At 39.6% G+C, this 24519-nt stretch overlaps 1 protein-coding gene across 1 annotated transcript; it reads left to right on the forward strand.

Moving 5' to 3' along the window:
- Positions 1 to 22: 22 nt before the first annotated feature.
- TSPAN3 (tetraspanin 3) lies at positions 23 to 23937 on the forward strand. The gene is made up of 7 exons (XM_031616349.2): positions 23 to 216; positions 11707 to 11898; positions 12914 to 12988; positions 17233 to 17334; positions 17566 to 17718; positions 17945 to 18028; positions 22975 to 23937. Exons 1-7 carry the CDS (start codon positions 154 to 156, stop codon positions 23065 to 23067), a joined length of 762 nt encoding a protein of 253 aa, XP_031472209.2. The 5' UTR covers positions 23 to 153; the 3' UTR covers positions 23068 to 23937.
- Positions 23938 to 24519: the final 582 nt, after the last annotated feature.

The raw sequence follows: 24519 nt of genomic DNA on the forward strand, positions 1-24519 counted from the left end.
CCCTCCTGCCACGTGACGCTGGCGGCCGCCATCTTAGGCTCTCCGCGCCGGCGCCTCGCGTTGCCCGGGTCACGTGGGATTGAGGCCGGCGGAGCTGAGGGGAGGGGAGCGGAGCCGCGCGGCCGGAGGCTGAGGGGCGGTGGCAGCGACACGATGGGGCAGTGCGGGATCACCTCCTCCAAAACCGTCCTGGTCTTCCTCAACCTCATCTTCTGGGTGAGTCCGGAGGGGTCGGGGAAGATGGGCGCATCTCTGCGGTGCGGCGTGCGGAGGGCTGGGGCCGAGCGCGGTGCGGGGCCCGGCGCTGAGGGCGGTGCGGGCCGCGCTGCCTCGCCGCTGTCCCGGCCTCACGGCCGCCTGGGAGCGCCGCGCTGTCCCGTGTCTTTTTCACCGTGTCTCTTTAAACTCGTTAAAAGCTTTGCGTTTCCTCGGGAAGCCGCGGTGTGTGCAGCCCCTTCATTTCCAAGCCGCCCTCCTCCGGAGTTGGGAGGTGGATGAAGCTGCATCTGTTGTCTCAGCGCCGGGCAGTGAAGGTTTAATGAGCATCAGAGATCCTGCGGTAGGGGCTCTTGTGTAACGTGGTACAGCTGGAGCTGCGGTATTGAGGTTTGCAGATCCTTGCCGCTGTAGTTTCTGTAGAGCTGCTCCAGCCGCCTAGTTTTCGGCCTTTAAAGTCTGCCCCGAGCGCTTAGTGGTAAGTATGTGACACTGATTTCTTCCACGCGTTTAACGCAGAACTATGCCGTACGTAGAACTTAATGGTGTGACAGCGAGTCCTGTGAGTCACTTTTTCTAGTCAGTGCAGTTTCATAGCAGTATTTATGCCTTGCTCGAACCTGCCGCAGCTGTGCTTACCCAGCCTGGGGAGCAGCAGGCTGCTGGAAAACTCCTTGCTGAAGGTGGGTGTTCAGTTGTCGTTGCCCATTGTCAGGTGTAGAGCAGTGCACACGGAGATTACACAAAGTCATCTGTGAATTTAAGAATCCCTTTTTTTTTTTGTGGTGGGGGAGGGTTAGTTGCTCTGTTTCTCATTTTCTAATCCTGGCTCCAGTTCTTTGTACTGCTGTTCAAAGCGTTGAGGAGGGAATAGTGGGTGAGGAGATACTGGGAGATAAAAATGTAACTATATTTAGCTGAATAATGACTGGTACCATATGAAATGTAACAACTGTTAGAGGGTAAATGTGTTTCTCTAAATTTTTACTAAGGAACGTGTCTCTTGGGTGCTTAAACATGAGTTATGGTCAGGCAAAATGCGTGTCTGTGCAGTCTCACTGGCATTTGTATGTACAGCTGTTCAGAGAGAAAGAAGTTGGTGTGAGGCATGTTTAAAAGATCTGGAGTAGTCTCCATTGCTTATCTTTGAAGTATCGTTACAGAATGGGTTGGAAGGGACCTCAAGGATCATGAAGCTCCAACCCCATGCCTCATGCAGGGGCCACCAACCTCCACATTTGATACTTAGACCGGGTTGCTTAGGGCCCCATCCAACCTGGCCTTGAGCACCTCCAGGGAGACAGATGGAATCTCCTTTGTAGGGAGTGGTTTTCTGTTACATGCATAGTTGCAAGTGATACTGAAAGAGCATTGTGAGAGCTGCCAAGTAGTGCTTAGTTTTTCACTGGACGTGAAGTTGTTGCGAGTTGCATTTTGAAGGAGAGCTTTATGATCCTTAGTCGTTGATATAAATTAGGTTGTGTTTTTAATGGATGCAAGTTCTCTGTGAGTTTTCTCTTCCAACCCCAAGGTTCAGTGATAGTTTTCATGTTTTATATATTTGGAAGGTGGTGTTTGCTACTTGCTGCATTTAGTAATTTAATTGCAAGTGTGTTTACTCAAAAAAAAAAAAATAAATCCAGCGTTAAGCACAGGAGCTTCTTGGTGTAACACTTAGCATAGTGTTTTAGGGTTTTTAATGGCTGTTCTATTCTTAAGACAAATTTGACTTGATAATGTGTAGACAGATTGTGTTTAGGTACAAAGTACTCTGTGTCAAATCAGAATGTCACCAGTGTATTCTGTAAACTATCTCCAGTCAATGAAGTCAACTTTTGCTGGCACCTTTTTGACAGGGAGGCAGCTGCAGCAGCCATACTGCTGATAAGTTGTGCACAGAATGATAAATGCAGGTTTCTCCAAAACTGAAAGCCTCAAAATCTGTGTCTTGGCTCTTTAGAGTGTTACTTCTTACGTAATTTCAGCAAAAGTTGTGCATCTCAATTTTAAATGGCAAAAGAGAAGGAAGCATTTGAGTTCTTGATTTAGCATGTTTCATTTGGTGACTGAGCTGAACATGTATAACATTTAGTGCCTATCTAGTTGGCAGTATAATTGCTTTTGTGCTGTTACAGAAGTGTTCTGATTGTCATTCATATGTCATTCCAGTATTGATAATCAGATCATCTAGATTTACACTGAGGCTTTTGACAGCCAACTGCCTATAATTTGTCAAGTAGCTGTGAAACCTCCTTGAATTGCTTTTTTAAACTTAGTATGTCATTTCAGAGTATCATATATAAATTTTGTGATCAACAGGATTGTCATAATCTTTATGGTATGCATTTATATTGCGGAATTAACTTGAATTCTGTATTTAAACTTGAGATTAGTTTGCTACAGCCATTGAAAGCTCTGACAATTAGTCAAGTGAATTGTATTTGAAGAAGTGTTTAGACAGTGCTCTCAGAAATATGGTTGGATTTTTGGGTGATCTTGCATGAAGCCAGGGATTGGACTCAGCGGTGCTACTGGGTCTCTTCCAATGCAGGACTTTCTATTATTATAACTTTCTTTTCTCCCTAACCACAGTTCTGATATTTGTGGGAGGGTGTGAATGTTCAGAACACTTTTTTATAGTTCAGTCTTTTGAATGTGAGATGTTCAGAAAATTGTTACTGCTACTGCCTGGAGGAAAAAGAGCAGCTTTATTATACTCTCTAATTCTGAATGTAATTTGTTAAAAATAATTGATATTTTGAATTCCTGTCTACTAAACATCTTGGTTCTTTTTCCTTCTGTACTATTTTCTATCAGTTGCTTGGTTTGTTGGGAAAATGTTTAGTATCTGTCAGCTGTTCTTTTGGTACTGTGAACCTGATGATGTCTTGATCAGAAAAGTTTAAGCCTTTAAGTATTGAGTCACTCCAAAAGTAATGCCTTGTATTTCTTTCCATGGAAACTAGAACAGATAGAAAGAACACCTTAACACTATTGGATAGAGTGAATTCTCCGTTGCAAGTAATGGTACAATAAAAAGACAAGAAAGAAGAGAAGGCTGGGGAAGAGGACAGCACTATGGGGCTGCACCTCTAACCAACACGTAGGTCTCTGAGATCAACATGACAGTGGTGTCAAAAAACACCCCCATTTTGATTAAGTACTTAATAACAGAAGAGGAACTAAGGTTTTGATGCTTCCTAATAAGTAAAGAGTACTGTCTGGTTTGTTCTGCTGAAGTGGGCAGTTTCACTGATGGCACTTCTAATCATGTGAAGCCACCATACTATTCCTGTTCAGAATGACACTGTTGCAGTGCTCTGAGATGTTTATCTCAGGCCTCTGTATATGTTGCAAGAGTTCACATGTTGTGTTTCTGCTATTTCTTTTAATTCACAAAGGTGCTCATATATGAATGTTTGGTTATTACTAAGCTCTAGGGGGAAAAAAGACCAGCAAGAAAAAGGTTTTATTATTTTCTTAATGTCGATGTGATTTAATATTGCTAACAGATCCTTCAGCTGACGAGACTGCTTAAGTAAAATTAATACAGAGTGTGCATGTTGGCAATAGCAAGTTCCTTTTGCTGCTGCAAATTGTATAAAGAAGCAAGGTAGTGTAAATGGTATTGCCATAGGCTTTTTGCCAAGAGAAGCAGTCCCTGCTTGTGGCAGCAGACATTAAGAGCAGTGTCTTTGCTTATGCTCACACAGGCTTTCTTAATTCATCAGGAGTAAGATCCTCTTATTTTTCTGTATTGGACTCAAGTAGGTTGTCATCTCTAATAGTTATGTGGTAGCTCCATATTTGTCTTTGCCTTATGAAAAAGGAAGGTCAGGCATGCTATCTGATCATAGCAGTCATTTATGACTGCTGATGTAGCCCAAGCTCCACCCAGTTTGCAGTTTGTGATTCTAAAAATTCATCTCCTTCAGGAAAGTCTGATGTTACGTTTTATTTCACTTCATTACACCCAAGAAATAAAACAATGATGCTTCTACTAAGTGCATTTTTCCAGAATACTTCTGAAGTAGCTCCCCTCAGTGGGATAGGGACAAGGATCAAAGAACAAAGTAGAGCTTGTGGGTTGAGATTAAACCATTTACAAAGATACAGAAAAGGAATCACAGGCAGTTGCTCACCACCCTGACTGATACCCAGCTGGCCTCCTGAGCAGTGGAAGAAAGTGAGATGAACTCCTCCACCCTTCAGACTCCTTCCACATGATGTCACATGGTACGGAACATCCCTGTGGCCAGTTTGAGTCAGCTGTCCTAATTCTGCTCCCTCTCAGCTCCTTGGGCCCTTTGCTGCAAATGGCCTTGGCTCTGCACAGCACCACTTAGCAGCAGCTATCAACACCGCTGCGTTATCAACATTGTTTTTCTCCTAGAACCAAAACCTAACATCGTAACAGACGCTCTGAAGAAAACAATTCCACCCCAGCTAAAATTAAGGCACTGAGTTAAAGCTTCATCAGGTGACTCGTACAGCTTAGTTGAAAGCCATTTGAAGAAGTTAAATAAATGTAAAAATGGCAGAGAAATGCTTTCAGGCTTGTTCTTTAGGAGGTGGTATAGATGGCTAAAGTTCAAGGATGCCTGTAGTTTACTTAAGGAGTCTATGTTCATAAAGAATATATGTGCTTTGACAGCCTGTAGTGCTAAAACAGTACCTAATACCCTGTGCTTGCTTTGAGGTTTTTTCTTTACATTTACCAGGTAAATCTGCTCCTTGAGAAAGGGAATAAAGTTTGCTTTTGCTCCTGTGATGCTTTCTACTTGGTATTCACAAACTAACTCTTTTAACTGCTCTTTAAATTACTTAACTAGCTTGAAACCATTAATTTTACTATTTGACTAAACTAGTATAGCATAACCCTAGTAGTGGTTGTTGCATCTCCAGGCTTCATTTCAGTATAGCAAGAAGGCTTTTTACAGTCCTGTGCTTACTCTGTAACATACACATACTCACCACAGTATTAGACATTACATAGTATTACATTAGAGAAACTAGCTTTGCTGTCCTTAACAGGAATTGTAGCCATCCAAAGTGTAGTGTGTTCAGGAATTGCTGAAGGAGGAAGAAAGTGCAGCAAGGGCAGAATTTGGTGAAATCTAGCAACAGGAAGAAATGTAAAAAGTTAAAAGCAGACAGGAGCAAGCTTTAGGAATCAACCAGGTAACCTTCCCATTTCACTGGAAGCTTGAGTGTCTTCTGATCTGGACTTTAAAAGCCAAGGCAGTGAAGAAACTTCCCGGGTGTGTTTTGATGATCAAAGAGTAGATTGACAGATAATCCCAAAGGCTACCTCTGAGGAGATTACTTGACAGAAGCCTTTTTCTTTGAAGGACTGACTTCTGGATGTGAAAGTAGCCTACTCTGTGCCTCTGCTGTTCTGGCATTAAAACGAGCGTATTTTCAGGAATGTTGAACAGTTTGGAATCCAGTGCATTGTGGAGAACTTAATCAGGAATTAGGGCATAAAGCTCCTGAAGCATCACAGCCTCTGAATGATTTTCTTAAAGCACTTGGGCACAAATTCTCAGGTAACAAACAGATCAGGTCTTGATTTTTTTTTTTTTTTTTTTTTGCAAGGCTTTGATTTGCTTGTAAGTATAAATCTCATCGTGTTTCTTTAAAGGATGATGTTCAAGACTTTGGTTCGTGAGATTTCTTTAGGATTGTTCAGATATGGATTTGTGCTTTAAAAGTTTATACCTGAGAGAAGCAAAAACAGCTTGCAAAGTGAAATGCCATGTATTTGAATAGTATTTAGAATTTAAAGTATTGCTTCCCTCAGCAAGACAGCTTCATAGCATGGCACAGTCATTGTTCTTGTGCAGGGCAAGGAGTCTGGAAACTGTGGAGCATCAGGTCAAGTTGTAATTAACACTAAATAGATGCAAAAGAAGGGTGATATTGGGAACATTTCAGTTACAGTAAAAATCCTTATTCCTCTGTTCTGTATCTCACAATTAGTGATATTTAAAATATGTAATGCCAAATGCAGAAGAGATTTAGCTCAGCATTTTGCTTTAGTTATGAAAGCAATTGAATTTGAGGTTTTTCTTAATGCATGGTGCTACAGAATTGAATTTGGCTAGTACTGAGAAAGCCACATGGCTTGATTTTTACTTTGTTTTGTAAACCTTTAAGATACCTCAACCAAGTTATGAAGTTGGATAGAATTGATTAGTTTACTTCTCTTAAAGGGTTTTGAGAGACAGTAACAGCATGTAAATAATTAGTGATGAGAGAGGAAAAGAGGAGTGCTCAGGCAGCCATTCAGTCCTGTGGTGGATGGACATCAATTTAAGATTAGAGAAAAGGGTTGCATGTGTGCTTGTGTTTGTTTTGGAGGGGGGTGGAGATGGGAGACAGGGAGCTGAGAAGAGTGAAGAGGGGCCTCATCCTATGTGTGAGGCCTCTGAGCTTAAAACTGAAGAACTAGATTTTGAAGTAGAGGAAGCCAGAAAAAACTGATGGAGGAAATCTTTCTGTATCAGACATAAGTCAGGTCATGAATATCCTAGTGTTAGAAAGATATAGAACAAGTCAAATACAGAAGAATTTGGGGGCGAAGGGGTTGGGGAGGGGAAGCACTTTTTAAGGTACTGGTTTAAGACTGAAAACTGGATAGTAAACCAGTGTTCTGTGTACAGGTAGAAAATGTCAATATGTTGATATGCGAATAGAGGAAAAACTGGTAATGAAGCTGATGCAGCCTCAGATCCCCCCCAAATCTTTTGAGCAAATATGGCAGTTAAAAGAAAAAAACACATTCCCATCAGACTAGAAAAGCAATGTGAACTAAGATTCACTGAAGCTTTAACACAAGGAGGGAAATAGACATGGTGAGTGTCTAACGTAACAGTGGAATGACCAATATTTGGGCTGAGCAGTGACCTATATTACTGCCAGAACTTACTCATGGGTGATGATTGGGAGTAGTAGACTTTTGTTGTTGTCATTCAGGATTCATTATCAAAAAGAGTGAAATACTGTTCTTAAGTAGTCAGATACCAGGTGCAAATGTTTTCTCATACATACATATGTATATATATACACATATATATGTAGTTCTTAGCTGCTATTTTGTTTGCTTTTTCAGAGATTGACTTTTTCTTGACATAGAGAACAGAATGGAGACTCCATGGGAACAAATGTCCTTGTTTGGCTCAGTTAAATGGAAGAGTTAAAAAGAAAAAAAAAAACTGTGGAAATTGACTGAAATAGCAGAAGCAACATGAAGGCCAATGCTTTGTGCAGAGAATCTTGGGATGAGTTTCATTTAGATCTGTTAGGAAGGGAAGTTAGGGTAGTGTAAGAAAGCCGTAGGATGTAAATAGAGCTGCCTTGTTCCATTGTTGATAAATAAATGATCAGCAGAGCAAGTGCTGTTGATCTCTTACTTTCCGGCCATGCTGCTCCTTGGCAGTAAAAATCTTAGCTTTCAAACCTGCTGTGTATAAGTTATTGAAAGTATGAAGTTCTTAGTGCTTGTTGCTGCCTACTTAATGTTACAGGGTGTGTCAACAAAATAAGTAGGCTTGTCTACCTCAGTGCATGTGGAAGGTGAAAGTTGACCTCAGTGAAAGCAGGCATTGGCTTAGGAGTCTGCATAACACCAGTCCAAAGATGGAGAGAACCCCAAATTTTAAAGGCTTTCCTGTAACATTTTGAGTGATGCTTTTTATCATTGTATGCCCTGCACAGTAGATCTTCTGGCTTTCCTTCCAGTTACTTATGTTCTTGTTCTGTATTCAACAAGTCTTTGGAGCCTGGTGCCAAAGCAATCATATCAAGCTTTTCTGAACTATATGGGGCTTATATAGCCTTAATTTTTTTGCTCTGTTGAATGGGGTGTCTGAGTGTTAAAGACTTACTCAACAAACTATTCTCATCAACTGTATTTGTCTTGGCAGCCTTTTTAAAGGTTGACTTATGCTAAAGCAAGAGTATGCCACATCAAGTTCAGTACTCTTAAGTTAAATGCAAACAGCTCCAAAGGGATGTGTGAATGCTGAATAACCAGTCATCTCCATAGAGCATGCATGTGACCTGGCACAGATTCAGGGGCTGCTGCCATCTCTATTCAGAGCCTTGAGCAGATTGTCAGAGAATTCTCCTTTCAGTCCTGCTTATAAAGGACTTACTTGAAATTTGTGCAGGTCATGTATCTGATTTATATTTAATGATATGAGAAACACATTTATCAATATGATGGCTTTTTATTTAAATGTTTTTGTGCTTAAGTTGAGCGAACTCAGTATTCTGTGGGTTTACTTTCTACTCTTTGGAATAATAAGCATTGAGAATTGGATTATTATACTTCTTAGTTCCTCCTTGTGACATAACTTGTGATACAGATCTTAGTGTTTCTGCATTATTTCCTTCTTTTGGAAAAGAAATTATAGAAGCTCCTGAAACCAAGCTCTAGTGAAAATGCTGATGTGGAGACTTGGCATTACCTCCCTTGCTGTTTAGAGCATGCTGAAGGAAGCACTAAGCATCACTTGACTGGTGTGGAGGAAAGGAAGGCATTTGAATTTCTTTTTCTGTAAACTAAGAGAGCAGCATTGCTGTTTTCATGGTGCTGCAATGGACTGGGCAATTGGTTCAGAAAGTGCTAAGATATAATATGTGGGGGGACAGAAATACTGTCTTTTTAGCTTTTAAAACTGATCTGAATATGGAAGTTCCAGAAGGCACCGTTGTTTTCAGTTTTTATTTCCACAGAAGATTAGTTGTGCAGATGATTCTGTGGAAGAGGCAGCAATAATTCCAAAGGGCATGGACGCTTCATTGGCTAGGTGCTCACTTCTCAAGTAGAGAGACCACATCTTCAGTTTCTGCTTCTTGATTTTAGTGCAGTTTGCAGAAGGAGGGATCCACCCTGACGTTCCCAAACTTCCATAGCTTTTTTTCCACAGAAACACCCATTCTACAACCTTTGGAAACAAAACCTAAGGACCAGTGTTGTCATGGCTGGTATCTATCTGTAGTACCACATGTGAGAAGGTTTAAGTGAGGACTTCAGACGAGGCTGCTTTCATCTGAGAAGCCTGATGAAAAATGTGACCTTCCAGTTACCAAGCAATGTTTTGGGTTTTTGGTTTTTTTGGAAAAACACACTGTGCTCATTAATTTCTTAGTCTGTATGTACTAGACGTGTCCTGCATAGTACTGAAAGGCAGGGTTTCTCCTAATGTGAATGCTGCTCAAAGGAGGGAGGGGAAGCTAACATCTGTAGTTTTGTAATGCTTGATTTCTGTCTCTGTTCAAAGATATTTAAATGCATATGCTCATGCAGTTAGCAGGAGTCTCAAGTCTGCCTGTATGAACCATATATTTTCTTAGAAAAGATGGAAGCTGCTTAAATTTTCACCATAGGGGTGGACAAAGAGGCTCACAAATGGTTCTGCTTTCACTTTTGTTGAATATTTTCTGTGTCTGATGCCAGCTGCAGCTGTTTTTCTCTGCCACCTCACATAATGCCATATTTCTAACAAGCATTTTAGTTCTTAGAGGTGGGAGACGACATCGCTGGCCTGTCATTCACATGCTTCATTGCTAGGCAACAGTTAATGTAATTCCATTGTTCAGTGACACTACTTTGAATCTTTGCTTTGTCTATAGAAATTGTATATCTTCATTTTGCCATGCTGCACCTAAGATGGCAGGATTTCTGCAGTCAGATTAGCACTTGGTGTTTTGTGTGAAGTTGCCCCCTTGTTCACCTCAGCTTTTGTTGTCTGGAGGTGATACCTCACTGCTGGTCTTTGACTGTTAATTTTCACTTTCATGGCTGTTGTATCTACAGTCGTACTTTTTACTGGATGAATGTGAGCTTCTGGATGCTTTAAATTCCTGTGGAGTACACACTTACCTTTACTGCAGAAATAAAGGCAGAGAAGTGGAATACGTAGTTCAGATCCACACAGAACAGGGGCTGTTTGAGCTGGCTCTTAATATCTCTTTTTTTTTTTTTAAGCTAGTGTTTCTATAACCAAGTGCTGCAGAGGGTATTTGGAATGTGAGACCTCATCCTAGCAGTGCTTATCCAGTGTTGTTCCATGGAAAATAGTTGCAGTAATATTGCAGAACTAAGTGTAGATAGTAGCAAAGTGTGCTGAAATAATGGGCACCAGTTTTCTCAAATCTTGTTCTGTGTGCTATAGTGAACATAGGCTGCCTAAGGAGGCTGTTAAATCTCCACCCTTAGAGAGTTTCAAGACTGGACAAACTGTTGAGCAGCCTGGTCTGAATTCCTTGTTGATCCAACCTTCAACAGAAAATTGGACTAAATGATCACCTGAGGTCCCTCCTGGTCTGAAGTATTCATTGGCAGTACTATTGCCTGATCCAGTCTCACAGTGCTTCAGTTGTTGGCACTAGCTGCCCTCTTGTTTCACAGGTCAGGAGTAGGGGTGGTAACACAGCCTCTGAATGGGAAAGGAGGGCAGGAGGGAATGCTGCAGCCTGCCCTTCTTGGGTCCTGTTGAGTGAACTTCTGTGCCCGAGATGTGGATTGTGAAAGCCCTTACAAACCTTTACTGCAAAATGAAATTCCCCAAATCATGCCTTTGTCTTTGCACCTTCTGAATGGATTGTTTTAGTGTAGCCTAGCAAAGCAATGTAGTTCATATGCACTGTGACACCAGGGAAGTATCATGAAACATTCAAATGATGTTGAATGTCATTGCAAATCAATTGAGTATAATTGCTTCATTTTAAGTTTGAATGCAATGGCTTCATTCTGTAGTGAGTGTGGTGCTATTTGATTCAGGCCATATATTGTTAGATGGCGGTAACTTGAAGTGATTTGTTTTTTACCCCCACATTTTAGAAAAGGACCGCTTTAAAACAGTAACCCTTAGGAAAATGGCTCTTTTCCTGTATCTTTCAACAGTTGGTGCTTTAGGCTTCAAAAAAGCTGCTGTCTCTAGAAGTTAGTTCACAAGGTGTGTATGCATTCCGTTCTGACCTTAAATCATGGGTAGTCAGACAGCAAAATGAAGAAAGTAGTTAATTGATGGTAGTTAAAAACCACATACATATTCTGAATGGCTGTTCAATTGCTAATAAACTGGCTCTAAAAGTGGTCTGAAATCCATTTATCACAAGTATACAGTTCATGGATGTAGAAAGCTGAGCAGCACAGGAGGGAATGTGTCTGAGAAGGAAGCAAGTTCTTCGTGTTCATGGTATGGTTACCCTCATTTCTTAACTACATTTGTTAGGAGACTAATAAAGCATAGTCAAAAGTAGAACCATGTAGATGAAATGTAATTGGGAAGCTAGCCTCTGTGTGAGATATTCGAGACAAACATACAGTGTGATCTAGCAAAGATGAGTAAAATAATAAAAATATGTATTTCTGAAGAGCACTACTTTGTAGTACTTGATAAAAAATTGTTACACAGTAGCCTCACAGATGGGAGAGTTTGGTGTTCAAAGCAGCTTAAATGTTACTGTCTATTGTAGGCAGCAGCAGGCATACTGTGCTACGTGGGAGCCTATGTGTTCATCACATATGATGACTATGATCACTTCTTTGAAGATGTCTACACGCTCATTCCAGCAGTTATTATCATAGCTGTGGGAACACTTCTTTTTATTATTGGACTTATTGGATGCTGTGCCACAATTCGTGAAAGTCGCTGTGGACTCGCTACGGTAAGTTGCAGTGCTGCTGTGTGATGGTGTTCCCTTGTTGTGTATCTGGCCTTTGTCCTTTTAATAGATTTTCAAAATGCATGTTTTTTTGTAATATTTCCTCTTATCGTGCTTTATCACCTGAAATTTTGTTAGTTTTGTTCCTAACATCCTATTTTGGTTTTCTGTTCTAAGTAATGGTGTTAGTTTGCCTGTTCAGGCAGCAGAAGAGTCTTTGTGTTTCACATTTTATTGCTGTGATCTTTCTTTTTTTTAAATCATCTCCTTATAATTAAGTCAGAACAATGTTAAATCTGTTTTTTTCTGATTGAAAAAGCTGGAATGGGAAAGGGAGAAAGGTGAGATAGGAGCCTTCTCGTGTTAAGCATGTGGCATTGAGGCTGACTGGGAATGATTGTGATGCTTAAATGTTCTTTGTATGGCTTAATTTGGACGCTTAGTTTCCAGGAATTTGTTTTCAAGTGTTTTAAATATAACTCTAGTTTAAGAATTAGGTAGGATCTAAGTTAGGCCAGTATTTAAATCATCCCCACTTTGCTGCTGCTGGATGCTGTCTAGACTAATTGAATGCTTAAAAGTCCTCTCAAGTATACTAATACAAATACATAGCTTGTTACTGCTTTTGTTTCAAGACTTGATCTGAAAAAACATTCCCTTAGTCTCTCTACCAGTTTTAGGAATGGCCTGGGTAGCTTCTTTGTAGTGTGGCTGTAATATTTACCTAATAAAAGGGTGAAAAAAGTACTTCATTGAAGCACTTTAGTATGGCTTTTCAATCCAAATGATCAGCATTTACCTGACTGGGTGGTTCTAATTCTTATTACCTGGTAAAACTATAAGGTCTAAAACTTCAGTCACCTCAGGACTTGCTTGATCAACTTACTTGCCTGCTTTACGTAATTTGCTAAGTTGAAACCTGAGAAATAACTTCATAATAAGTCAAAGCCTGTTCTATGACTTTCAGATAGTCAGTTGTGAAAATGTTTGTGCAAATTTTCTGAACTGTGTTTTACAGTTTGTGATCATCCTGCTCCTGGTTTTCATTACTGAAGTTGTGGTGGTGGTTCTTGGATACATCTACAGAGCAAAGGTAACCTTTAAATTTCAGTAAATATTTTACTGTGAACTGTCATCAAAATGCTGAGATGCAGTCTTTGCTGTAATTGGTTCTGTAAAACTTCTAGTGGATATTCATTCAGTGTGCTAATTTGAGATTGATATCTTAAAATTTAGAACAGCAGTGTCTCAAACTTATTGATAATAGTTTAACATTATCAGTTACCTCAGTATACATTCTATTTCTGGTATCTTTGGCAGTGCACTGAAAAGATGAGTTGATCAAGTGGGACTGTAGCTTGTAGTACAAGTGGTCCCTAGAAGCAATTGAGGAAAGCTGCATACTTCCTGAGAATGGGAAACATATTGGATTCATATATGATAACTTCAACAGTTGCTTTTTGCTCAAATTTATGCACAAACATAGCATATAATGTTGTGGTTTTTCGGAAATGACCACGCATCTGATCTGAGCTAAGCTGCAGTCATTCTGAATTGCAGTGTGAGAGTGGTTTACTGCTCTCTGGTTAACAGCATTCAGGACAGATAAAAGATGCATACATCTGTCTTCTGTAGCCTGTCTGAAATTACACACTTGAATTGATAATTGGATTGGTCCCAACTTGTATCTTCCTTTGTCTTGCTGCTACACAACTTCACAAGCAGTAATGAAGGGTCAGAGCTTGGGAGAAAGAAGGGAATGGAGCATCTTTTTAGTGACAGCATGGCCTTATGTTAACCTAGCTGACTTGCAGGAGTCAGTATTTGAAAACTAAATTTTGAATCTTTTCAAAGGGCAGACAAAGTTAGTGTTAGTAAGAAATCGCTGTTATCTACTACCCTTTGGTACTTACTGTTTTAAACTGTTGTTCTCAAGGGCGACAGGAGTGTCATACCTATTGTAAGTGAGATTGGGAGGTGAGAACTGCATAGATTTTTGATTATTTTTGATTACTTTTTTCCTGATTAATTGCTGTTTGGACATGCAGAGGTGGGATCAGGAAAATCAAGGCCTAGATGGAACTGAACTTGGCAAGGGATGCAAAAAATGACAAGAAGGGTGTCTTTAGATACATGAGTCAGAAGAGACAGACAAAGCAGAAGGTACACCATCTGGTAAATGAGAAGGGAGAACTGGCTTCATCAGACATGTAGAAGGCTGAGGCACTCAGTGTATCCTTTGCCTCAGTCTTCACTGGTAGTCAGACTTCCCTTGCGTCTCATGTCCCGGAAACCTGTAGGTAGGGATCAGGGGACTGAAATCCATCCCAGTGTAAGAGCAGAGCAAGTCTGAGAGGGTTTCATGAGGCTGAATGAGCACAAGTCTGTGGTGCCAGATGACATGCATTTCAGGGTTCTAAGGAACTGGCTGATTTGGTTACCAGGCCATTCTCTATCAGGTTAGAAAAGCTGTGGATGCAGGTGAAGTCCCTGATGACTGGAACAAGGGGAGACATAACTCCCATTTTTAAGAAAGGAAGATGTTAAGACACATGATAAGGATAGCCAGCATGGCTTCACTGAGATTGTGCCCAACCAGTCTAGTGGCCCTCCATGGAGGAATGACAGCATCAGTGACAAAGGAAGGGCAACTGATGTTGTCTGTTTAGACTTGTGCAAAGTATTTGACATGTTCCTGCATCACCTCCTTATCTCTAGATTGGAGAAATACGGATTTGAAGGCTGGACTGTTTGATGGATAAAGAGTTAATTGAATGGTCGCAGCCAGAGGGTTGTGGTCAGTGGCTCTGTGTCCATGTGGAGGCTAGTGACAAGTGATATCCCCTAGGAGACTGTCTTAGTACCAGTGCTCTTCAACATCTTCATCAATGACATAGTGGGATCAAATGCACGCTTAGGAAGTTTGCTGATGACGCTGAGCTGAGCAGGGCATTTGACACAACAGAAGGAGGGGACACCATCCAGTGGGTCCATGTGAATGTGTTCAGCAGTGCCTAGTGCAAGGTGTTGCACTTGAGTCATTCCAGTCGTGGATATGAGTACAGACTGGGAGAAGAACAACTTGGGAGCAGATCTGCTGAGAAGGATTTGAGGGTTCTGGTAGGTGTAAAGCATGAGCCAGCAGTGTGCTCCTGTAGCCCAGAAGGCCAGCAGTACCTTGGGCTGCATCACAAAATGAGTGGCCAGCAGGACAAGGGAGAGGTTTGTTTTCCTGTACTCTACCCTCATCTGGAGGCTCCATCTGGAGTGGTGTGTGCAGGCCTGGGGCCCCTGGCACAAATGTGATGTGGAGCCGTTGGAGTGGGTCCAGAAGAGAGCCACAAAGGTAATCAGAAGGCTTGGGAACCTCTCCTATGAAGAAAGGCTGAGGGAGCCAGGGGTGTTCGGCCTGGAGAAGAGAAGGCTCTGGGGAGATCTCATTGTATCCTTCTAATATTTGAAGGGAGTTTGTAACCAGGAGGGGGACCAATTTTTTACACTCTTAGTGATAAGAGGGAATGGCTTTAAACTAAAAGAAAGGACATTTATGTTGGATGTTAGGGAGAAATTTTTTATTCAGAGGTTGGTGAGGCACTGAAACAGGTTGCCCAGAGATATTCAGGGCCAGGTTGGATGGGGCTCTGGGCAACCTGGTTTCATGGTTGGTAACCCTGTCCATGGCAGGGGGATTGGAACTTGATGATCTGTAAGGCTGTTTTTTTATAGCTTTGTGCTTTGTTTTTCACACATACTGCCCTAACTGAAAAGTCAAACAACATATGAGTATGTATTGAAAATTGTTTTAGTCTATCTAACAAAATGAGGATATGTTTAATTTAACTAATGCAATTTAGAACACTGATTCATACAGGAAAACAACTGATTTCAAACTAGTCTGAAACAAGTTAGGTTAAACTGTATTTAGTTTGTATCTGTCTTAACACAGACCTACTTGTGAAAATAACCAGTATTCTTGGAAGAGGACAATAAGCTTGTGCAATTGCTGCAGGAAATCCTTCACTTAAAGCAGTTGAACAACCTGAATCTTTCTGCTGTGATGTGTTCACAAGATATTCCTACTATAATTTGCAATTCTACAGAGTATGCTTGCTTCATGTTCAGTCCTGAAATTAAAATTCCTTGCACATAATTTCTTCTGGTTATTCTGAACTGATTTCTTTTTTTAAACTTACTTCAGTACCAAAGTTCAGAAAGACCAAACTTTCTGTGCATTTACGTAACAATTTACAGAATTGTACTACTCAGAAATTCTAGCAAGACTTCCTACAGAGTGAATATTGGACATCTTTTGCAGGACAAGTAATGATTCTTGAGTGGCATCCATTTTTAACACAAGTACTGAACAGCATCTTTAGCAGCTTGACTCATCTGCAGTAGCTTAAGCTATTCCAGTAGCTGTTGCTATGTACCACGTACAGCCATCAACATTTCTCAGAAAGCATGGGGGAGGTGGATTTTATAGAAAGTTTGATCACTGTAGGGTAGAATAGTCAATCAAAATAATTCATCTTTGATACTTTACCCACTCTTTGGTCAGAATGGGTGTAAATCAATAAGTGTACAGAGGTGTAAAATCAATTGGCGTATAGAGGTTAGGCTAAGTAGGATTATCATGGTGGAAAGATAATAAATGAAAAATGCTCATTGATGTTGTAGGCTTGCAGTAAACTTAATGAGGAGTGATCTCCAGGAAAGGATCCTTCCTCAGTGGCAGTCAGCACTTAAATGGGATCTAGGAGAGGTGCAGCCAGGCTCCACCCCTTCCGGTAGCACAGGTGAATTACCTTCATCTGTGCTCCTGTGTCTGACTCATTGCTTGCCTCAGGTGGTCAATCAGAGGTTCAGGCTGTGATTCAGCAGTTCCCATGGCTTAGTTATATCCTGGTGGTCCCAAACAAAATGAGTTAGTCTGGGTGGTTCTACTGATTTTGCTTTGGAACTTTGAAGGTGAGTAGAAAGTGAAGATGTGCATACTTGCTCTTAAGGAGAGTTCTTAATTTCATGGTATGTCTGATATTGTGAATTGTGATAGTGTTACAGTAAAGGCAGTTTCTTTTCTGAGATAGACCACTAAGCTGCTTCGTCTAAAATCTTACTGAAGGTAGCTTCTTGTTTTTCTTGGCCATTAGCTTTAAGTTAGTAATGTATTTGCCAAAGTCAAGTCAGAATTTTAATAAGCTGTACCATCGAAGTACACTTATGTTGTTAGGGAATTATCTTGGTCTTCTCAGTTTTATACTTACAAGTGAAATTATTTTAACTAGACCTGTACTTCCTTTGGTGTGCTAATGCTGATGCTTTGCTTATGCTTCACAGGTGGAAGATGAAGTTGATCATAGCATTCAAAAGGTATACAATGGATACAATGGGACAAATCCTGATGCAGCCAGTCGTGCTATTGACTATGTACAGAGGCAGGTGAGATGACCAGATGTGTGAAATATTAAATGATTTTGGGCTGTATGTCACTTAACTATCCATTCGGTCTATGATTTGCTTAAATAACACTGTCGTATAATTTGTATTATTTAAGTAACAAAACAACCTAATCTTATCACGTTTGTGCTTTTGGTATTACAGCTAAAACTTCTGTCTTGTTCAGTTTAATGACTGTTTAACATAGTAGCTCTTTACCTGTGTGTTTTTCAGCTGCGCTGTTGTGGGATCCATAACTACACAGACTGGGAGAATACTGTCTGGTTTAAACAAACTAAGAACAACAGCGTACCACTTAGCTGTTGCAAAGCAACTCTTAGCAATTGTACTGGCAGTTTGACCCATCCAATGGACCTTTATTCTGAGGTAAGACAGCTCAAGCATGAGCCTAGGTAAGAGCTTTTGCTGACAATCATTCAATTTTCTTTTTGGTATAAATATCAAATCAGGCATGAAAGTTATTAATAGGAAGTAAACATGACTTCTAAAGAGAAACTTTTCTTGTTTTTTCTTTCTGCCTTATTTGATGCTATTGGAGATTTTTTTGGTGTGTGGTTGCCAGAGAGATATCTAACAAGCCTTTTTGTTTCAGGGCTGTGAGGCTCTGGTTGTAAAGAAGCTTCAAGAGATAATGATGTATGTCATCTGGGCAGCACTAGCATTTGCTGCTATTCAGGTAAGAGAATGTTCTTTGTAAACTCAAGTAACATTCTAAACTGCTGTTCAGGCTATTAGAGTATATGCAGGATGCTGACAACTTTCGTTTCTACTTGGATTGAGAGAGAAATGAACCTCAGTCAAAATGATGTAAATACCTCAATCTGCTGTAAACAGGAATGTATGTTCTGTTAGATTTCAGGATAGCTGAAAAGTCTGTTATGTGCAATAATTAACTAGAATGTAAACGATAAATTACATCTTGAAACTAATTATCTTAAGCATCAGGTATCTATCTCTATGAATGTGCTCTGAAGGCATTTGAGACTGGAAATAAAAATTTGCATATTTAATTTACAGCTTTGAAACAGATGGCTCATACTTCATGCCATTTTAGAGGTACATCAGTGTATGCTTCATGGCGTGCATATGATGTTGAGACCGCCCACAAAATGCAGCAAGGTTTTTGATAGCATTATCTGCTCTTGTTTGGTAGAATTCTGCATTTTCTTGAAAGTGTCTTGATTGCTGGACTTGAACCAAAAAAGGGGTTCTAATGCAGAGACCCTGCTTGCGTAAGGTTGAGTGCAGGCTGTCTTCCACAGGAATTCTAATTGGTATAGTTTCCCTGGTCATTGAAAGTAACCGGGGAAACAGTATCTCAGTATTTACTAAGATTAAAAAACCACAGGAAAGCCACGAAACTATGTTTGTCTTTTAAACATTCCTGTAAATTTTGAGCCTTCATCAATCAGGCAGGCTTAGTACATCAATCACATTTTCAGTTTGTGGCAATTTCATGGTCTCTGAGAAATGTACTACGTATGCTGAATCCCAAGAGATTTGAAAACTACTTTTCAATTACTTTTGTATTCTTAATAGCATTTGAATACAGAAAACATTATTTCTGTTGAATTGGGAAGCTTAAGCACCTTCATTTTCAAAACCAGCCTTTAGCTGGATTGTGTGTTTTGAAGGCCAGCAAATCATCTTTTGAAAATAGTTTTGAGAGAATAATTCTATTTCTGTTCTACTAGGCTGTACTCATAGGTAACAGTGTATTTAGTACAGCTCTTGAACTGTCCAGAAGTTCAGATATGAAACTTAAAATTTGTCTTTAGTGCTCAGTGTGCTGAAGAAAGATATTTTTAATTGCTGTTCTTAATTTTTATCTCCTAAAGCAATATTTAGTCAGCTCAAATACTGAAATGCACTTGAAATGTAGGTATTTCCACAACAATAGTTAATCTGTCAGATTTTTATGTTGTAGAAAACGTGTTATAAGACTGAGCTGAATAGAGAGGAGGCATTATTCAGAATATTGGAGTTTGCAGGTTGATTAACAGGTCCACTTCAATATGCTGTTATAACTAATATAATTCCTCTCCGTTGGGATTGGACCAGAATTCCTACCACACACTTGAAATGCAAATGTGACTACTTGCATCCTTCTGTTCTTCCTGGCTAATCAATTCTCTGCAAGCATGTTGGTTGTATTCCTTTTGTAGTGGATGCTTTCATTTGTCTCCATGTCAGTAACGAAGCAATTGGCAGAAAGTACATATCTAAACAGCTTGAAAGAAAATAACATCTGACAAATTTCTTTGCTGGTGCTGTAGTAATGCTGTGTGTCACAATCTGTGACACCTGTTGAGAAAAGTTAATAAAAACTTTATGTAGGTTGTGCTGAAAGTAATGTCTCCTGTGTTTCCATTGAAACTACAGCAGATACACAGAGCACGGTAACAGTTTGATAGAGCAAATTCTCAGCTACAGAACACTTCTTCAACGTTGTCGCTACTGTTTGCTATGCATTTTTGCTGTGATGAACAGTAAGTAGCCTCCATGCCATGCTTGTGAAAACATGCACCAGTGGATGTGGCCCAATGTTGCTAATGACAACAAAATGGAACAGAAAATTGGTGGGCATGTTCACCCTCTACTGCCTTTCCACCATCATCTACCTCTGGGCCAGCATAGTAAAATAGGACACATTACTTTCTGGACAGCCTGAATGCAGGCTGTTGGGAATACCTTTGAAGTCTAATAATATTCACTGTGTGGTTATCACACTTAAATCTGTCAGAGGTCAGATTTTTATATTCTACAGTTCAAATTTTTACAAGTTGGCATGTTTTCGAAAGATTTAAGTTTCAATCAAGTTAGTACTAAAGCACATTAAAACTATTTGAATTACTTCTCAAAACATAAGATGTGAGTTGTGACATTGTCCTATTTGAAATACAGAATTGAAGTATGCATTTAGCCTGGTTCTCAGCAAAATAGTCTGCAGGGCAATTGAAATGCAGATAAGAATGAGAACTTCAGTGGATGGCCTGTAACCTATGCCATGTTCTGTAGAAGAATAGTAACCTGTTTGTTTGGTTTTTTTAACCTTTTGGCCAATTCTCTTTTCATTCCTAGAAGCACTGTTCTCTCTGAACAGATTCCTATTTTGTGATGCAGTAAGGCTGTTCAAAGCTTACCTCGTAGCTGTAAGTCAGCAAATTTAGCCTTCACTGCCTTCTTTAAAATGGAAAGACTGAGAGGAAAAAAGAACTTTCTTAAGGATTTTGGTTTGTGGGAAGACTTAGTCTTTTCTGCATAGAATTAACTTGTAATGTGTTCATATTCCGGTTACCATGGGGATCTGGAAGGGTGTGATAATTCCTTGGTATCAACTACAGTGACAGCACTGAACTATTAATAAATCAGAGGCAAAATGAAGGGAGCAGAGGCATTGCAGTGGGTTAAGTGCTGCTTGATTAGCTGTGAGAGTTCATTCTTACATATCTTCTTTAGTAAATGATCATCTGAGATACTAAACGTGGCGTATCTGTACAGACAGTTAGGTTTATAGCAGGACCAAAAATAGGCTAATTGGTTTGATGAAAGGAGATTGGGCATAGTTAATACTAGCAGGCAAATTAAAGAAGGGGAAAAAAAATAAAATCTGACTGTGGGAGATGTTGAAATATTTCTGAATGCTGTTCAAGCTTTATAAGATGTATTGTTCTTCAGTAGACTTCTGTTCACAGTATTGATTAGCAATGGAGAGAAACAGAATTAAATGCCTTAAAACTTCAGAACACTTCAGAGATGCTAGCTTATTTTTCAAAAATTACATGCTAAATTGTTTCTGTCAAGAAATGTGAAGTGTGAAAGTTAATTCTGTGCTTACAGTAAATTTCAGGAACTTGCTTGCTATTCACCCCCTAAAGCGTTTGCCTGGTTTAAATATTGACTCAAATTTATTATTTATTACATAACTCGATTTTTGATTTTTCAGGTTTTATGCAACTATATAGATTGAATAATTTGAGTCAGTCAACCAGGATTCTCTGTGTGAATAGCTGCAGAAGTGATGGAACTACTTGTATTTGAAACACATAGCTAGTATGATTTATGGACCAAAAAAAAGCCCACAATGAAAGGAATGTTTCTGTCTAGCACACTTCATCTTATCTTTGTTTTCAACAGAGGAAAGAATGAAGGTTTTGTGCTTGCTGCCTGCAAGCCTTCTTCAGAGTTCTGTAGCCACTGGCGTTTACCACAAAGCTCCATCTCATAAGTCTAACTTGAGCTCGCCTTCTTTTTTTAACTGTGAATGTGGAAGGGTGCTTTCCCATGAAGAGCCATTCTGTCATATAACTCAGTTTTTCCCCTTACTCTGACACGAGATAATGTCCTGCTAGGAGTTGGCTTTGGACTGGAACTACCTGAGTACTGATAGAAAGTGAAGGAAGTGTGAAGTACACCAAGAGACAGACTGAGGTGCTTACTGTCCATATGCTTTTTCTGGTCCAAAGCTGAATTTGGCTATGGCTCCAAAGCAGAGAATAAACTACAGACAAAGAATATTTTAAATCTTTATATCTTGTTCCTTCCCAGGAAATACAAAACTTGCACTAAAATTTCATCATGCATGCTTCTTTTTAATCACTGCTTATTTAGACTAACATTTTTAAACCTCTTTTCTCTTTGATCTTTCATCAAACTTAACTAGGTTGCATGTACCAGTTAAGCTTTGGCTTCTAAAACTTTTTTATGCATTTGACATTTTCATCAGACTGACTTCAGAAAATCTCCTTCCATTGTACTGATTTCTCACAAAAGATCAAGCTTTATGGTTGTTGGCTTGTTGACCATCTGAATTCTTTTTTACTTTAAAGTCTCTTTTTAAGTAACCTCCTGGGGTGATGCTTTATAATCCAGAGTGATGAGAGGATCACCTTGAATATTTACATCTGTGAATAAAATTTTTCCCCATATGCATGTGAACAAATCAAGACAATCTTACTTCACTGGCAGCTCTTTTTGAGTACTGAAGACCATACAATGCATCATTAAACATAAAAAGACTATACCTGCTAAAAAAAAAAAATAATCTAGCTCTGTAAAATATTCCTGACCATGTTTATTTAAGTCTTTTAAATGTATACAAAGCAATCATACCCTTAATTCCTGATGAACTTTTGCCAGCGTAGTCACAGCACTACAGTAAAATTGAATGACAGGAAGCTGTCTAAAAGTGAGTAATTCATGTTGGCCTTGAGCTTTCTAGCATGAAATGTTAATAGAGCATCTGAAATAAGGTGGTTTATAAAACTCCTGGTTTTGTTCTTTCATCACAGCAATTGGTGATGCTAATGCATTTGAATTGTGGTCTTTCATAATGCATGCACCATCTAAACCTGTATCTTTTAGGAAAAAATGAGTAATTTCTTCCATCAGAATTCTTGTGGCAGCATAAATGTGGCTGACCAAAACAACTTCTGTTAAAGATGTGTATGTTCTTGAAAGCAAACAGAAAGGACTGTTTGGCCTTTGCTTTTTGCAGCAGAAAGAGAAGCTTGTTGCTGTCTTTGTTATGGGCAGCTACAACCTCGCAGAGCGTGTTGGCAGTTTCTGTGAAGAAGTTGCCTTTTCTTCGTATTCAGCTTGTTTTCTCTTTTTCCTCCATAGCTTCTGGGCATGCTGTGTGCCTGTATAGTATTATGTAGAAGGAGTCGGGATCCTGCTTACGAACTTCTCATCACTGGTGGAACCTATGCCTAGAAGACAATGTGAACAACGTGGTTCAATCTTATCTCACTTGTGTGGAAGGTGAATGGGCCAGGTCTACTGCAATAGTTTTCTTGTCCTAAGCTTAGTCAGAGCACACCTTTCACAGATAAGAAGAGCTGTACTGTACACTGGTGACGGGCAAAGCAACTCAGCTTTACACACACCCATATATACCTGTGACTTTCACTGTTCTAGCCAGCAAGTCATGTATCTAAATGTTTTAGTATACTAGTAAACTTTCTGATTTCAAAACTATTTGCAAGTTAAGTGTAAATTGGCTGATGTGGAAGTCAAAGGATGTGTGCCTACTTTGGTAGATTACCTCTAAGCATTAACTGACTGATTCTTGCATAGAGAGATAATTTGTTAAACCTTCACTACATGGAACTTTTTTGGCCAAAGTTGTACAAAGGAAGCCAGCTGTATTTAATTTGAGAAGTATTTTAGTCTTGCCCCTCACCAGTGTCACTTTTTAAAAAACACTTAAGTGAAGTCCAGTACTCTTTATATATAAATAGTAAAACAAAAACTAACCAAAATCTTAGGATCATGCGACTGCAGTTTCGACCTTCAGAGATCAAACCTTTCAAGCATTAGTGTTTTAAAATACAAGCTGGCTTTTCAGGAGTATAATGTATGCACTACTGTTCTATAATGAAATATTTCATTTTTCTATGAGGAGCGGTTTTATGTGTTGAGTGAACTGTTAGAGTGTAGCTCTTAAACTGGTTTGGAAATAATGTAGCCATGTAGAGTAGCAACGTAGTATGTGAAAGTGATCTCAACTGTAAATAGTAAACCTGATTAAATAAATCTCTGTATATCCGCCCTATAATTGTCTGGTTTTTCTATTTAAGATTCCAGTGTATTGGTTCAAGTGGAGTCAGCAAGTGCTGTAAGCTTTAATGTATGAAAGCACCTGTTTTAAATAGAGATTTAAGTGAATTCACTTAAGGTTTGGTGGGAGCTTGTGTTCATATCAGATGTGTTCTTTTTATTTGCTGCGGTACTGAAGAAACACAGCAAAACAAACTTAGTTAAACTTAGTGGAAAGTTAACATGATTAGGGAAGAATCTGTAATTTCTCAGCAGTTGGAGATAAATACTGTTGTGTTTTAATTACATGTTAATCTGTCCTGTTCAGATACTTTGTCTCTGCTCTATTTTCAAAGGCTTCAGTTACCTCTGCAGAAGACAGGAATGTTCAGAACGTCTCCTGCTTTTTCTCATGCTCTTTATTATGCAAAATAGTTTTGTTCAGCCACATTGATTGCAACATAGTGTTCTCAGATACCCAAAGAAATGTCAGTCAAGAAAGGGCAATTCTAATGTGTGGTCTGCTAAGACCAACGACTTTCTTCCTGTTGTTTCACTATTGTAAAAGTACACTTGTGGACTTCTGTGTTAATTTCTAAACATGGGCTGCAGATGATGTGCTCTTGG

Source organism: Phasianus colchicus, chromosome 12 (genome assembly GCF_987193195.1).
Source record: "Phasianus colchicus chromosome 12, bPhaCol1.hap1.1, whole genome shotgun sequence".
NCBI lineage: Eukaryota > Metazoa > Chordata > Aves > Galliformes > Phasianidae > Phasianus > Phasianus colchicus.

Excerpts from the sequence above, each read along its gene's own strand:
- TSPAN3 (XM_031616349.2), top strand. The coding sequence starts at position 154 with ATGGGGCAGTGCGGGATCACCTCCTCCAAAACCGTCCTGGTCTTCCTC. Across the intron at positions 11,899-12,913 it reads GTCGCTGTGGACTCGCTACG|TTTGTGATCATCCTGCTCCT; the intron begins GTAAGTTGCAGT and ends TGTGTTTTACAG. Across the intron at positions 18,029-22,974 it reads TAGCATTTGCTGCTATTCAG|CTTCTGGGCATGCTGTGTGC; the intron begins GTAAGAGAATGT and ends TTTCCTCCATAG.